The sequence below is a fragment of the Trichomycterus rosablanca genome, chromosome 22 (genome assembly GCF_030014385.1).
Source record: "Trichomycterus rosablanca isolate fTriRos1 chromosome 22, fTriRos1.hap1, whole genome shotgun sequence".
Taxonomy (NCBI): Eukaryota; Metazoa; Chordata; class Actinopteri; order Siluriformes; family Trichomycteridae; genus Trichomycterus; species Trichomycterus rosablanca.
Genome location: NC_086009.1, coordinates 4877473 through 4892500, shown reverse-complemented (window position 1 = coordinate 4892500; position 15028 = coordinate 4877473). Strand labels below are relative to the sequence as shown.

General features: G+C 40.7%; 1 protein-coding gene, 1 long non-coding RNA gene and 1 other non-coding gene across 4 annotated transcripts in view; 1 reads left to right on the top strand and 2 right to left on the bottom strand.

The window, feature by feature from the left end:
- The window catches only part of tex2 (testis expressed 2), a 16367-nt gene extending 3542 nt beyond the window's left edge, over positions 1 to 12825 (top strand). For both annotated transcript variants that reach the window (XM_063018668.1, XM_063018667.1), the window contains 11 exons: positions 2480 to 4064; positions 4329 to 4529; positions 4767 to 5079; positions 5231 to 5469; positions 6593 to 6736; positions 6820 to 6919; positions 7222 to 7342; positions 8061 to 8168; positions 8284 to 8493; positions 9096 to 9216; positions 10374 to 12825. In XM_063018668.1, coding sequence (XP_062874738.1) covers positions 2505 to 4064; positions 4329 to 4529; positions 4767 to 5079; positions 5231 to 5469; positions 6593 to 6736; positions 6820 to 6919; positions 7222 to 7342; positions 8061 to 8168; positions 8284 to 8493; positions 9096 to 9216; positions 10374 to 10529 — 3273 coding nt within the window. In that variant the 5' untranslated portion in view covers positions 2480 to 2504 and the 3' untranslated portion in view covers positions 10530 to 12825. The remainder of the gene's footprint in view (positions 1 to 2479; positions 4065 to 4328; positions 4530 to 4766; positions 5080 to 5230; positions 5470 to 6592; positions 6737 to 6819; positions 6920 to 7221; positions 7343 to 8060; positions 8169 to 8283; positions 8494 to 9095; positions 9217 to 10373) is intronic.
- Positions 12615 to 12749, bottom strand: LOC134300436 (small nucleolar RNA SNORA50). Its single transcript, XR_010007358.1, has one exon. It is a non-coding gene; the product is annotated as a small nucleolar RNA SNORA50 (small nucleolar RNA).
- Positions 12771 to 13703, bottom strand: LOC134335997 (uncharacterized). The gene is made up of 4 exons (XR_010015678.1): positions 13483 to 13703; positions 13310 to 13389; positions 13032 to 13139; positions 12771 to 12947 (listed from the first exon to the last, which is right to left on the bottom strand). It is a non-coding gene; the product is annotated as an uncharacterized LOC134335997 (long non-coding RNA).
- Positions 13704 to 15028: the final 1325 nt, after the last annotated feature.

Sequence of the window (15028 nt, the reverse complement as noted above, 5' to 3'; positions counted from 1 at the left end):
AAGCTCATTATGTCTCTTTCGGTATTGTTTGTTTTGGGGGTGTTTTGGGGGGTGGGGGGGGGGTGTTTAATTTTCCTAATTTTAAATCATTGTCAGTCGTGTGAGTGATATTTTTGATTCATCCTATCTGTCACAGCTTGGCAGAAAGAGGGAGATTACTAGTGCCTGTGGGAGGTGTTTGTCTGTTCCAGTGAATACCTGCGTCAATTCCTGGCTCTCTCATGCTGGTCATATTCTTTTCATTATGCTCTTCATGCTTATTTATCCAACTTTCCATTTTTCTAATCAATATATGGATTGTCATGTTCCTCTGTGTGGTCACATGCAGCACTTCATAATTCTTTCCCAACATTATTTTAGTATTTTTGTATCTGGCTCTCAGCAGTGATGAATCTATGTGGTTTGGGCGGCTTGCTGGATTACTCACAGTGATCTATCTGCCTGCATGAACAGTGATCCAGTCTCACTGCTGCCGTCAGGATGTGTGGGTGTTATTATTGTACAGCTTTCGTCCCTGCTGCTGCCTGCTGCTGTGGACAACCATTTTTATAACCATGTTTTACTCACACACACACACACACACACACATTCACATTCACATTCTTCACACACAACTGTCTCAGAACACCTGGTCACATTAGTATGTGAAAACCTGTGCACTAAATTACACGACTTCTGTGCGATTTCCAGCAATTTCTCACTGCCACGACAAGTGAAGCTTTGATTTGTGAATTGGTGTCTGTGACCAGTTGCACAACTGTAGAAAAAGTTGATAGCACTGCTGGATTCCAGCGATGGTGAGCTAGTGTAACAAATCAATAAAATAAAAACAAATCAAAAAAAGTTATGCATTTATTTACAATAAAATGACATATTTTAATTTGTTTGCACGGTTGCTCGGTGGGTAGCACTGTCGCCTCACAGCAAGAAGGTCCTGGGTTCGATTCCTAGGTGGAGTGGTCCAAGTCCTTTCTGTGTGGAGTTTGCATGTTCTCCCCGTGTCTGTGTGGGTCCAAAATTGTCCATGACTGTGTTTGAACTGATGAATCTTGTGTAACCAGTAGTTACCTGTCCTATTATAAAGGTAACCAATGTGTGTAAAACATGAAAGTAAAAATCCTAATAAATAATTACATTTTTTTTTCTTCAGTATTTATTTTGTCTCCTGAAGCCCACCTAACACTCCACTATATGTAGGCTGGGTTTTATGTACATAAATGACAGTTGGGGGGAGGTGGCAAGTGCAAATGATATGTAAAGGGGGGGACGTGAATGTGCCTCACACACCTGAAGCTCATTTATTTGAGTGCATTTGTGTGGTGTAATACAGTTTTATGAATTGGACACAGAGCAGTTCATATAACTTGCTGGACGCTCGGCTTCGAGCTTGTTTTCTGTATTTAATCAATTAGAGTTAGTTTGTAAAGGCCATTGTTTTCAATGAAACATCCATAGTCCATTGTTTTTGTGTTTTAGGCAGGATGTGTTTGTCTGATTATCACTGTTGACTGTGTACAGAACTTATCCTGTACAGCTCTCAAGTTTTTCTCTTTTCTCTATCAGAAGTCTTCATTTATAAAGGGTAATAATCCATTACCAACGGCTAGATTTGTGTAGTCGATGCACGGCTGAGATTAGCATATGTTCCTTTCATTAACTAAATACGTTTTTTGCACCGATGCCAGCTGAACTGTAATGCTGAGTAGCTATTTGTTGCCTCCCCTCGTTCTCTCTGGGCCAGATGCCCTGTAAATGGATTTCTCAATATTCACTTAGTCATGATGATGACCTGTCCTTCACTTGCAAAGCAGTTTTCAAACTCAATCCTTGTTTTTAGAACAGGTTGTTACATTAACGTCTAAAAGGCATGGGATTATCATTTTGATTATAGACATACTACAACATATTATTAAATACTTAAATGTTGCTTTCATTTGATAAACTCCATGTGAGTCCTCCCCCCGACTCGCATAGAGAGAGGCCCTATCCGACCTTCCCTCCCTCAAACATGAGCAATTGTGCTGACAGTTTCTGCTGAGATTTGAACTTGCAATTTTGAACACTCCCCAGTGGTGTGCTAGCACGTTAAACCACTATGCTACCAGAGCAGTGAACCATTGTACCTTTTCTTATGCATTTTACCCCCTTTTCTCCCACTTTAGCGCAACCAATCCACTGCTGGGGACCCCTTCTTTTATCCCCATACTTTGGTGGATTTGCGCGTGAGGTCGGCTTCGCGAACGGAGAGCCAAGCCCCAATTTCCAAGCTCCTCCATTTTCTGTACAGGCACCCCGGGCAACCAAGGTCCTTACACAGCATTGATAATCCCACCCCTTAGTCCTTAGTCTTTCCCATCCAGCAGACTGGAGGCCAATTTTGCCTGCTGCGGGTGTTGGTTAATTGTTCCTGCTAGAGTTTTTTGCTATCAGTTGTGATATGTGACATTAACTGTGATATTACTGTCTTTTATGTTTACAGGCTTTGAGCCTTTTGGACTGCTGCTATGACCAGTCAGAGTGGCAGCAATGTGGACTTGTCTGGTCCCCCGTCCTCCTCCTCCTCGCCTTCATTCCACCGGTCATCTCCAGGCCCAAAGCTACATGTACAGCGCTCACTCTCCCGTGACACAATCACCATCCACTTCTCAACCCAGGGCAAGGAGGAGGAAGAGGAGGATGAAGAACTCTATGGGCTGGCCGTCTCTTCCTCAGGTCTGGATGTAGATGATCAGGGTATAGTCACAGCTTTAGAAGCCAGTGAGGAGTTGCTGTTTGAGGCCACAGAAACAGAACCAGGTTCCGGGGTTCACCCTGTGTCATCTGCAGTGGAATCATTTCCAAAGATCAGCCATACATTTAGTTCAGCCCTAGCCATCCAGCCATCGTCTACCACCACTACCTCTGTTTACAGTCCCGGTAGTTCCTCCTGGCCATCAGAACCCTGGCCCCAACCCACCAAACCTGCCACCAGCTCTGCTTCTTCAACCTGCTCTCCAGTCAAGTCCACATCTGTCCACTCAAAGCCCTTTCTCAGCCTGGTTAGGTCGCTCTCCACCGATGTGGAACCTCGTGAAAGTGCCCCCTCAGCACCTTCCCCTCAACCTATGAGACATCGGCATCTGATGAAAACGCTGGTCAAGTCTTTGTCAACTGACACTGCCCGCCCCGGTCAGGAAACCCAACGTCCACCTGATTCCCGTCGTAACCTGCATCTCTTCAAACCTTTTGCCCAACCTCGTGTCCCCACCACTGCCGCCGGTGACTCTAAGACAGCCCCCTCTTCACCTGTTGCCTCACCTGATGGCCGTTCCTTTTTCAAGGTTCAGGAAGTTGAGGCACGTATTGAAGATACCAAACGCCGTCTCTCTGAGGTGATGAGCGAGCACCTTCAGCTCTTCAGCAAGATCATTGGTGAGGAGGGAGGAAGCACTACAGCTGGGACAGTGGGGGTAGCTCACCATCCCAAAAATCTCTCCTCTAGTGCCTCAGAACTCACGAACTTGGCCACCCTCAATGGCCACTTAGAGGACAAAAATGACTACTGCATCAAGGAGGAAGATGACCTGGAGGGTGACAGTCCACCAGGAAAACCAATTTCCAAGTCACCTTCTCTAGGCCTGGACAGGTGTTTTATGTCAGCGCTTGCTAGGCAGGAAGATGAAGAGTTCTGTGAGCTCTACAGTGAAGATTTCGAGCTCTGCACAGACACGGAGGCTGAATGTGACCTCGCTGACTCAGCTCGACTCCATCGGACAAGCACAGCAGGCAGCGAGGAACCAACTGAGGGGGGTGAAGAGGAAGAGGAGGAGGAAGAACAGGCTCCGAGCGTACCGCACCATGGACTTTTCCTCATCATTTCTATTGTATATGGCTATTTTGTGCTGCCATTGCCAACATACCTAGGTGGAGTTTTGTTAGGAGTAGCTGCTGGTTTCATGCTAGCAATACTAGTGGTGTGGCTCTCAGCCCCCCGTCGCTCTCGCTGGGGTCCTCGATTCAGCCGATGTAAAAAGGAACGTTGGAATGGGGTCCCTCTGGACATCAAAGAACCAGCCATCTATAAGGTGGGTCATGATGAAGTTCTGTATCCTTCATGGTGCATTCACATGAGAAGCAGCAAAACCTGTCATAAGCAGTGTGACCTTTTATTCTGTTTTTTAGCCTGATTGGCTGATAGCATAGTAATGAGCTAAATGGTCTTTGAACTGACCACATTAAACAAACAATTACTTATTAGTTATTTTGGTTATTCAGTCAGTTGTTAAGGTTATGTTATTTAAACTTAAACACTAAAACTTGTGACTGTGGTTCACTTTTGTTACGTGTAGGGCTGGATGAACGAGATCTACAGCTATGACCCAGAGACCTACCATGCCACTCTCACCCATTCAGTATACGTGCGTCTCGAAGGCTCTGTTCTGCGCCTTTCCAAACCCAACCGCAATGTTCCTCGCCGTGCCTCCTTTAATGAGCCAAAACCCGACATCACCTACATCAGCCAGAAGATCTATGACCTAACCAACAGCAAGGTGAGATGCTAATCACACGCTGTGTACATTTCTTGATCACCAAATACTGTGTTAAATAAAAAATAGATGCTGATGTGGCCAATCACTGTTTATTACTGTTTATTTTAAAGGCACATTTATTTGTTGATCTGCCACAAATAAGTAGCAAACAATACAGTTGGAGAATTAGTTATAGAACCAGATGGCCCAACATCTTGTCCATTTTTTCAGAACTAAACTTTGCTCTTTATCCCACAGATTTACCTGGTACCCCACAGCCTGGCCAGGAAACGTGTGTGGAACAAAAAATATCCTATCTGCATTGAGCTGGCCAAACAGGACGACTTCATGTCCAAAGGAGACCGAGCTGAATTTGAGGAGGAAAAAGTCTTTGCCTCCGGAGAAGGCACAGAGGGGGTAGGAGGTAGTGAGGAAACAAGGCGCTGTTCCACAGATCCCGTCTTGTACCTGTTTGGTAGGACAGGCAGAGAGAAAGAAGAGTGGTTCAGGAGGATGCTGCTGGCCTCCAGGCTGAAAGCTGAGATCAGGAAGCCCACTGGCCCGACTGCTTGTAAGACTAAAGAAAACGTAGAAGCTCGTGTTTGTGTGTCTGCATGAATGCAATAAGTTTAAGTTTGAAATGTATTAATTAATGGTTGTTAACAATATCAACAATATGTATTAAGTGAAAGGTGATGAAAAAACGTTCTCTCATCCCACAGCTTCGATCCCCTCATGTGGCAGTTGCAGCAGCCAATCAGGCGCACAATTGTCTTGTAGTTGCAGCAGTTGTCAGGGCGATCTGGATGATGTGATGCAGTCCAAACCACGGCAGAAAGATGCCAGACAAAAAGAACTGGACTACAACGTCTACATGGCGAAGTATATCAGGCACTCTTCAGAAAGCCCTACTGCCAGCAATCCTCACAGTACAGACAGCAGTCCACGAAGCGTAAAGAAGGTATTAAATACTGCATTAAACAGGACAGGACTGAATTACATCTCAGCTGTTTATTCAATTCCAACTGTGCAGAAATATTCACTGGGGAAGTGTCTTGAGTCAGCGAGCAAGTTTATTTGCCTTATGTGGCCAGACATCTGCAGTGTCAGTGTTTTATAACCTGACAGAATTAAAACCCAATGTGGGAATACTTTTTACTAACTAAACAAAAACTGACTTCATCTTTACTGTTAATATTGTTGAATGCTCAGATATTTTTAGGATATGTTAAACATTAAAGGAATGATATGAGAAATTGACAGTACAGCATTAAACATCATTTGAATGTCTGTTCTTGTTGGTTCAGTTCATTAAAAGCTTGTTAATGATGTTTCAAGAACGCTCTGAAACCTTCTGTGGTCACAATAATTGCAGAAAGGAAATTACAGCACATCAATATGTTCTGTGTGTGTGTGTGTGTGTGAAGCGGTAAAATGGTGAAATGGTAAGAAGCACAGTTAAAATAGGCAAGTGCAAAATAACACATTCCTCCTTCGATCAGCGCACCTGCAAAGTCACCAGACATCTTTTCATGTTGCTGGTTCATTTAAATTTTTATTTGCCGCATTCAGCAGATGCTTTAATCCAAAGTGACTTACAGTTATGACTAAATACAGTTTGTGGCTTAAGAACCAAACAGTGCTTGAACCAGCACCCTTCTGATAATTAGTTCATTACTTTAACCTCTAAGCTACTGCTGCCCTTGAGCTAACCACTGAGCTACCACTGGTTCAGACCCCACAACTGCCAGGCTGCCAGGCTGCCATTATTGGGCCCTTGAGCAAGGCCCTTAACCCTTCATTGCTTGGAGGGCGACACAGTGGCTGAGTGGGTAGCACTGTCGCCTCACAGCAAGAAGGTCCTGGATTCGATCCCCAGGTGGAGCGGTCCACATCCTTTCTGTGTGGAGTTTCATGTTCTCCCCGTGTCATGCAAGTGAGGTGAATCCTAATAAATAAATAATTGCTTTGGATAAAATGAAATTTGTGAGGTTTTAGTTTGAGTTTTTGCCCATATCACTCTGCACTACTACTGCCTAACTCTTCTTGTAATTTAGATTTGTTCTGTCTGCTCTTTCTCGTAGTTTCCAGACGACCTCGGCACAGATGCTGAGTCTGAGGCCTGGGTCAACGCCCTATTGGGTCGCATTTTCTGGGACTTCCTCAGGGAGAAGTACTGGGCCGACGTGGTTTCCAAAAAGATCCAAATGAAGCTGAGTAAGATCAGGGTAGGTGTACCAGCCCCTGTTGCATGACCTTCTTTTGGGAGTTTGGTTACTTTAAGACTTTAAATTGTATTTTTATGTTTAAGCTGCCATACTTCATGAACGAGTTGACACTGACGGAGCTGGACATGGGTATGGCCATTCCAAAGATCCTTAGGGCCTCCAAACCATCTGTGGACTGTCAAGGTAAGCCGTAGTTCCTAGAACTTATATTACCATATTGTAATGACATCACAATTTTACCCATTCAAACAAGACTACCAATTTAGATCATTTTGTTTTTATATTATGATTTTAACATCTTGCTTTACCCATGATTCATCAATTCAAGTTTAGTTAAAATACATTTCTTTGAACTTTGGGAGGAATACTGAGTGCCCAGAGGAAACCCTTGCAGGCACATGCACATAAGGAACCCGGACCAGTACACCTGGGAATCAAACCCAGTAAAACAGTCCAGTTAAAATGTTTGTTTGTTCACTTTCTAGGTCTGTGGTTTGACTTGGACATCTCTTACACTGGTTCTTTTTTGATGACTTTGGAGACCAAGATGAATCTAACCAGGCTGGGAAAGGAAGGAGAGGGTTTTGGAGACCAAGGAAAAGAGGGGTAAGAGCAAGAATGTGGAGAAAATTTGGTGTATTAAAGTTGCATGCCCAGAACTTATTCACACTTTTTACCAAACAGAATACAGTCGTTCTAATTTGATTCCTTTCTATTGTTTGATGGAGTAGAGTAGGACTGATAAAGTCTGAATAACAAGAGGACTACACTCAGTTACTCTATACCAACGAAATGCACTTTTAGTGTTTAAAAATGACCAAGGAATTTAAATAAATAAAAAGCCAATAAACGGACTGCTTGGTATAATGTGACAGAAATCCAGCTAGTATAAACAAAATATTATGATATAATTTATTTGCCTAAATGTATCTGTTTGTTTGTTTGTTTTTGCATATACCTTCCAATTTTGGACACAACTGTGTGGAAATGCTATTGGTGAGTTGAGCATGCTATTTTATCCATCTCTTAAATTCTGTTTAATTTCCAAACTCTCTCTTTCTGCTGCCAGTATTTAAATATGTCATGTGTAAGACATGCTGGCATAAATGAAATAAGCAGGGAAATGTACAGCAGCTGCAGTGTGGGTATCAATAAATCTGTGTTTGTGTAATATAGCTAATCATACAAGCTGCCTTAGGAAAAGGTCCAGATAAATCTACTAATTATGCAGCTTGACCAAAAGACTTTACTCTTTCTGTCTCTGTGTGTGTGTGTGTGTGTGTGTGTGTGTGTGTGTGTGTGTGTTCACAATTACTAGACCCAGACCACGTACATACTGCTGCTTGGCAGACAGTGATGAGGAGTCGTCCAGCGCTGGATCTTCTGATGAGGAGGATCAAGCAGAAGTTCTTGAAATGCCAGGGGTGGATTGGTGAATAAAACTCTATGTTTACACTACGTTACATGATGTAGCAGATGTAGTGTTGTAAGAGCTGAACCATTAGTTGCTGACTGGCTTAAAGTCTGTTTTCTGTATTGTTCTGCAGTTATGTTGGAGGACACCGACCCAGTAAGATCATGCGCTTTGTGGACAAGATCGCCAAGTCAAAGTACTTCCAGAAGGCCACTGAGACAGAGTTCATTAAGAAAAAGATGGAAGAGGTGTCCAACACCCCTCTGCTCCTTACTGTGGAAGTGCAGGAGTGTCAAGGCACTCTGGCTATCAACATTCCACCTCCCCCAACAGACAGAATATGGTAAGATCTGCATTGATTGTGTACGATTGTGTTTGTTTTTAATGGGTTGCCTCCTAAAACATTTTAAACTTGTATTAAATAGTTACATAAAACCACACACATAAAATAACCAACTTATTTTAAATTCAGTCTACTGAGGCCTGATGTTTCAGTGCAGGTGTTTCACAACTCTAATCCAGTCACAGCTGGATCATAGTGTGAAATTTCACTTTGTATAAATAGAGTGAAGAGGTTTGCAGCCCTTATTTAAGTTAGCTGATCTGTTAGTGAGCGACCGTACTGGCTGTCTGATTGCCAGTATTTTTAGGAAGGATTTATTACGCTTGCCCGCCACTCGACCAGCCAGATTTCTAAACAGACATGATTGGCAGGAGAGATGGCTGAAGGCCAGCGATGAATTGGTGCACTATCAAGGGTATTTCTGCCTTGTGCTTAGTGTTTTTTTGTAGAAATAGACCCGCCTTGACTGTGACCTCAGATCAGCAGTTATTAGTGCAATAACTCACCGAAATCAGACACAATTAAAATGTATGTAAGTGTTTTGTGAGAAAGTACAAGCTGCTCACTTATGTCATGTATATGCTGTTTGATGTTTATTATAGGTACGGCTTCAGAAGCCCCCCTCACCTGGAGCTTAAAGCCAGACCTAAACTCGGAGAGAGGGAGGTTACTTTTGCACACGTGACTGACTGGATTGAGAAGAAATTGGACCAGGAGTTTCAGGTACAGCCAGGTTTATAGCTTTTTATTTTAGGTGGAAAAAGACTGGATCCTAAGGTGTGTGTCCTAATTTTTGTGAACCAAACTTTGTTTTATATGTGAATGGTAAAAATTTAGAAAAGGAAGCGACCTGTGATAACACTGCATCTGTCTCATAAGCTCAGTCTAGTTTCACTCTTCACTTGATGATGGTCGATACTTTCAAACTGTCTTAACATTTTTAATAAAATAACCATATCTTATTATTCACAGGAGGGTAAAAACACTCAACTTCTTTACAAGAAAAGTTGGAACATCTTGTAAAATGCACTAAAACAAGAATCATTAAGTTCATTCTCTTGAACCCTTATTTAACTTAATTATATTTTGTAAATATAAACTAATTTAGAATGTGATGCCTGTCATATAATAAAAGTTGGGACAGGCATGTTTACCACTGTGTTACAGCAGCTTTCCTATTAATTACACTTTTTAATCATTTGGGAACTCAGTAAAATAATTGCTGTTGGTTCTTACTTAATACAAGACTTCAGCCACTTGACAGTTTGTGGTCGCTGTTGTCAGACAGATTAAGCACATGCACATTTTGATGCAGTTATTCTTTAGGCACTCTAAATCTCTTAAGGTTGCTCTTACACCAAAATATTTTGACTGCTTTAGCCAGTACTTTATCAGTGTTGTCATTTTTATTGCATACTCAAATAAAAAGCAGTGGCTGGAGTGGATTTGTCTGATCAACATCCTCTGTGCATGTTGAAAGCAGACTAAAGTATGTGTATAATCTTTTGTCAAGGACAGTCAAGAAAACCCAAACTGTAATTGTCTAGATGGTCAAATGTAATCCAAGAGCCACAAAAAACAGATCTGCTAGGAATTACAAGCATCTTTTCCTATTTTTTCTTTGTCTATATGATCAGCAACTTTTTGTAGCCTCTGAACTCATGGTGATGCAGAGCTTGCTTGACCTGGCATCACTGGCTTCTAATTCATGTAGAATTTAAAGTAGCAAAAATGAACAGCTGCAAGTTTGTAAAATTACATTATAAAATTAAATTATTGTGTATTTTTTTATTTTACTGATGTTTTATGTACTGTGTAAATTCAGCAACAGGGAAGTCCTTTTTCTAACTGTGGTTTTTTTTTTCTGTTGTCTGCCACAGAAAATCTTTGTCATGCCAAACATGGATGATTTGTGGCTACCCATCATGCATTCAGCAATGGATACGCGGTCCGGCATAAACTTAGCTACTGTGACAACCGATGCCTTGAAAAATGTGGAATCCTCCGACCTTGAACACACTGCAGATAACCTGTGAAGACTGCCAACAATTTGGGGTTTCAGCCAAGGGCGTTTACATTCTGTTCTCGGGTGGAGGCCAGATGCTGGAAGAACGAGTGCCTCTAAATGCATGTTCGGAATGCATTAAGATTGGAGCTGAACCAAGGAGTGTACTGAGTCAATGAAATCCTGTAATACATTACATGAACAGGCAGTGTTTGTAATTGCATTTGGTTATTATTGTATAATTACTGATGTAAAACAATGAATGAATGCAGCAAAGAAGGTCAAAACTTGATGTAACCATACGTTACTTCTCAGTTTTTATGGTACTTCAACAAAATATGAAGCGTGTTTTTAAATTCTTATTTATTGAGCATACAGGAAATACACTTACTTACGAGCACTTCTGCCGAGGGCCAGGAAAACGTTTGACCCTATCAAACTATCAAATCCTGCTAACATTGATGTCAATATCAACTCCAAACTAAAAAGTATATTTGCAAATTCATGTATATGCCATACCAACAAATGCTTTGTAAAAATGTGCTTACGCAAGGATAACCGCGTCTCCAACCTTCACCTGTCACTTTGTGTCAGTCATGTCCTGTTGTTGTATTTATGTAATTATGCAATTCAGTACTTGACTTCACTGTGCTTAAGGACACCAGCTAATACCTTATCTGATCAGACAGTGTGTACAGCTTCACCTTTTTAACCATTGCGTTTCTGGAACTGGCTACAACAAAACTAGATGAAATATTGGAATTCTACACAAGGTCCTTGTGGTGAACTGATGTAACATTGTGCACTATGGAAAAACCATCTGAATGTGAAAACCACTGCTTAATCTTCTCAGATTAGTTGTTATGGACAGTGATGTGATTGTACACATTTACTATGAGTCACAATTTGTGTTCTTAAATCTTTGTGTTGGTTTGTTGTTGTGAAGTTGCTTTAATGAAGTGAAGAACATGCTTACTAACAGCAAGGAAGTGATGAGATGAGCATTTCACAGCACAGTACCACAAAGCTAGCTCAACATACCAGCTCTCTTTAAGGTAGGCCTTTTACAAATGACCTCATTTTAATTTCATACAATATTCATAATTATTTTGAGATTATATTGTCATATATATATACAATTTTAACTGCTAAACCATCTTCAACATGACTGTAATCTCACCACTGCCGCTCCAGTGAGGGTAATTGCCGTTATGTGAATACCCCATAGACAGGGAATCACATATTCATTCACACCTAGGGGCATATCATATTAGCTGGTCACATGTTGGCATGTTTCATTATACTCTATACAGACAGTAACGAGTGAGAATCTAACCCTGAAGCTAAATTTACTGATTGCTAATTTGATTAAGAAAAGTTGAAAAGTTTTAATATAACATAGTATGCTGACTATTAAATGACTTTATTTAATATTAACCAAAATATGGCAATGTTCTGCTAATTTTAGTTCAGAATTAAATGAGGTGTTTGCACCTTAATATGAATAATATTAAGCCAGTCACTTTTGCTAAAGACTATGAATGTTTAGTGACTGACAGGATGCTGGACTAGTTTTGTGTAATGAAAATTAAATGCCATACACAACTGGCAACTTATCTCAACATTTCTAAGTGTTAATGCACATACACTGAAAATGTAGATCTCATTACATTTAAAAATTATTTTACAAATTAAAACCTTAAAAATAACTGAATTACAATTGAAAGATCCATTTATGAATTAACAGGATTGTTAACTGTTGGTTACTGCCCTCATGTCAAGTAGTTGAGAAAAGCACAAACTTGAGAACTAAGGATTTCTATCATCGTAATCCTTGCTCTATAATCAACTTAACTGATATAACAAAAAGACTAAATGCAGTAAACCCTTGAGTGCTTGTAGTTTGTTGTAACATGGTGTAAACTGTCAAGCTTATATTTCTGCCACTGCTTATGTACACCTGAACAATGTCGAAGGACGTGTGCTTGTGTATGCCTGTTGCACTTTGTGTAAAATTGCCATTTCAAGTGATTGTTTATTCATAGTGTGACTACAGTACTGTGTGAGGTTCAAATGTTAAAGTTTAGTTTATCTACCAAGTGTGTTTATGGGTATGGATTGTTGTTTGCTTTTAAAAGAGCAACTTGGGTGGTATGCCAAGAGGCCCCAGTTATAACAAACTTTTTATTTTGCACTGTTGCTTGGCCCGTGTAGCCATGAGTAGGGCTCCATAGGTTCAAAGACAGTGCCATCAAACAAAAGACAGGAGACATTGTATTGTTGACAGTTTTATTTATTGTATGCTGTATAAAATGTTATTTACAAGATGCATTTGTGCAAATTTAATCAACTCGTCTCATTCTTCAGTTTAGCGTTCTTTAGTAACTGTTAATCCAGGTCACGATGCAGACTGAACACAGGGTGAAAACTGCACTGCAGACACTCCTCTCTGGAAAAGATGTTACAATTAATACAAAGACACGTTTAGTATAATTTACACTAAATTGCATTCCACTTTGTAATTGAGCCTTACTGTAGATCAGATGTATCCAGTAAGCACATCCAGCTGAAGCAGCTGTAGATCAGACACAGATCACATTTGTACTCCTCACAATCGTTCCTACATGTTTAAATTCATTTCCTGTAACAAAGGGAAAATAAATATATTTGAAAATGGCAGTCAGGTCTGGTCCATTCAGTAAGTGTTGGACTCAGCATGTTTACAGCAATTTATAATTACATTTAAAGATTAGCTATTATAAACAGAACTCAAATCAGATTTTTATACAACATGCAATGACGAGGTTATACCTGTAAATAAAGGCCTCAGGTTGGCCCGTTAAACTTTGCTTTGTTCCATACAACCGTCTGCAGATCTGAACTCCAGTAACCTACAATATAGATATGCGTTAATATAATACACAATACCAAATACTTTTTAAAGATCATCAAGGTAATAGATATTAAATCACCACACTACTTACATGTGTCGATGCCATGACCACGTGGTCCACAGCACAAAACCATCGTGTCGTTTTACAGCAATATTCTGAGCCAAATCACGTTTTTAAGTAACTTTGAATAAAATAAAAATAATCTCTGTAGCCACCACAACAAAAGTATTTTAGAAGCAGCCAGACCAGATTATCATCATATTGTACACTCACAACCGCAGCGTGTTCAGTTGTGAGGGGAACTTCCTCCTTCTTCTTTATTTAAATAAGGCGGTGGGGCTTCAGAGAACAGCTTTCTAACTACTGCCAACTAGTGGTATGGAGGAAGTACAACTCGACTTAAAGATGTATATAATTATTCGTTCATGTATAAATTTTTATTGACACATTTATTCCTATCAGGGTCGTGTTCAAAGATTACAGCAAAAAACACTGTGCAAAAACAGATATATGTTTATGTGTATGAACTCAATAATTTCCTTTGGGATTAATTAAGTATCTATCTATATATCTTTCTATCTATCTAACTAGTAATCAGAAGGTCGCTGGTTCAAGCCCCACCACTGCCAGGTTGCTGCTGTTGGGCCCTTGAGCAAGGCCCTTAACCCTCAATTGCATAGACAGTATACTCTCACAGTACTGTAAGTCACTTTGGATAAAGGCATCTGCTAAATGCCGAAAATGTAAATGTCAAAAAACAGATATATGTTTTGGACAGTGTGTTAATACATCATAGGAATTGCACACACTTGGGGTTAATTTTAACTAGTCAATCCACCTTCTGCTTGTTTCTGAGGGAATGAAAGTGCCTGGTGGGTACATACGTGTTATTCTTTATTTATTTATTAGGATTTTAACGTCATGTTTTACACACTTTGGTTACATTCGTGACAGAAACGGTAGTTACTCATTACTCAAGATTCATCAGTTCACAAGTCAATGTCAAACCCAGTCATGGACAATTTTGTATCTCCAATTCACTTGTCTTTGGACTGTGGGAGGAAACCGGAGCTCCCGGAGGAAACCCACACAGACACGGGGAGAACATGCAAACTCCACACAGAAAGGACCCGGACCGCTCCACCTGGGGATCAAACCCAGGACCTTCTTGCTGTGAGGCGACAGTGCTACCCACTGAGCCGACAGTGCTACCCACTGAGCCACACGCCCACTGAGCCACACGCCCATCTGTGTGGGTTTCCTCCAGGTGCTACAAAAATATGCAAGTGAGGTGAATTGGAGATACAAAATTGTCCATGACATGTGAATTGATGAATCAAATCAAATCACTTTATTGTCATGTCACATTAACACAGGTGTGAATTACAACAAAAAATATACACATTAACTTACATAAAACTTATATAAAACTTACATAAAACTAGCACCATTTGTTCAATATATACAGGTATCGATTAAAGACTCTTTATGTACAGATGTAAAAAAAAAAATACATGATTTTTGTGTAACCAGTAACTACCAAAGTGTGTAGGGCAGGTGTAGCAATCAAAAGGTTGCAGGTCCAGAAATCAAAAGGTTGCCGGTTCAAGCCTCACCACTGCCAGGTTGTAACTTT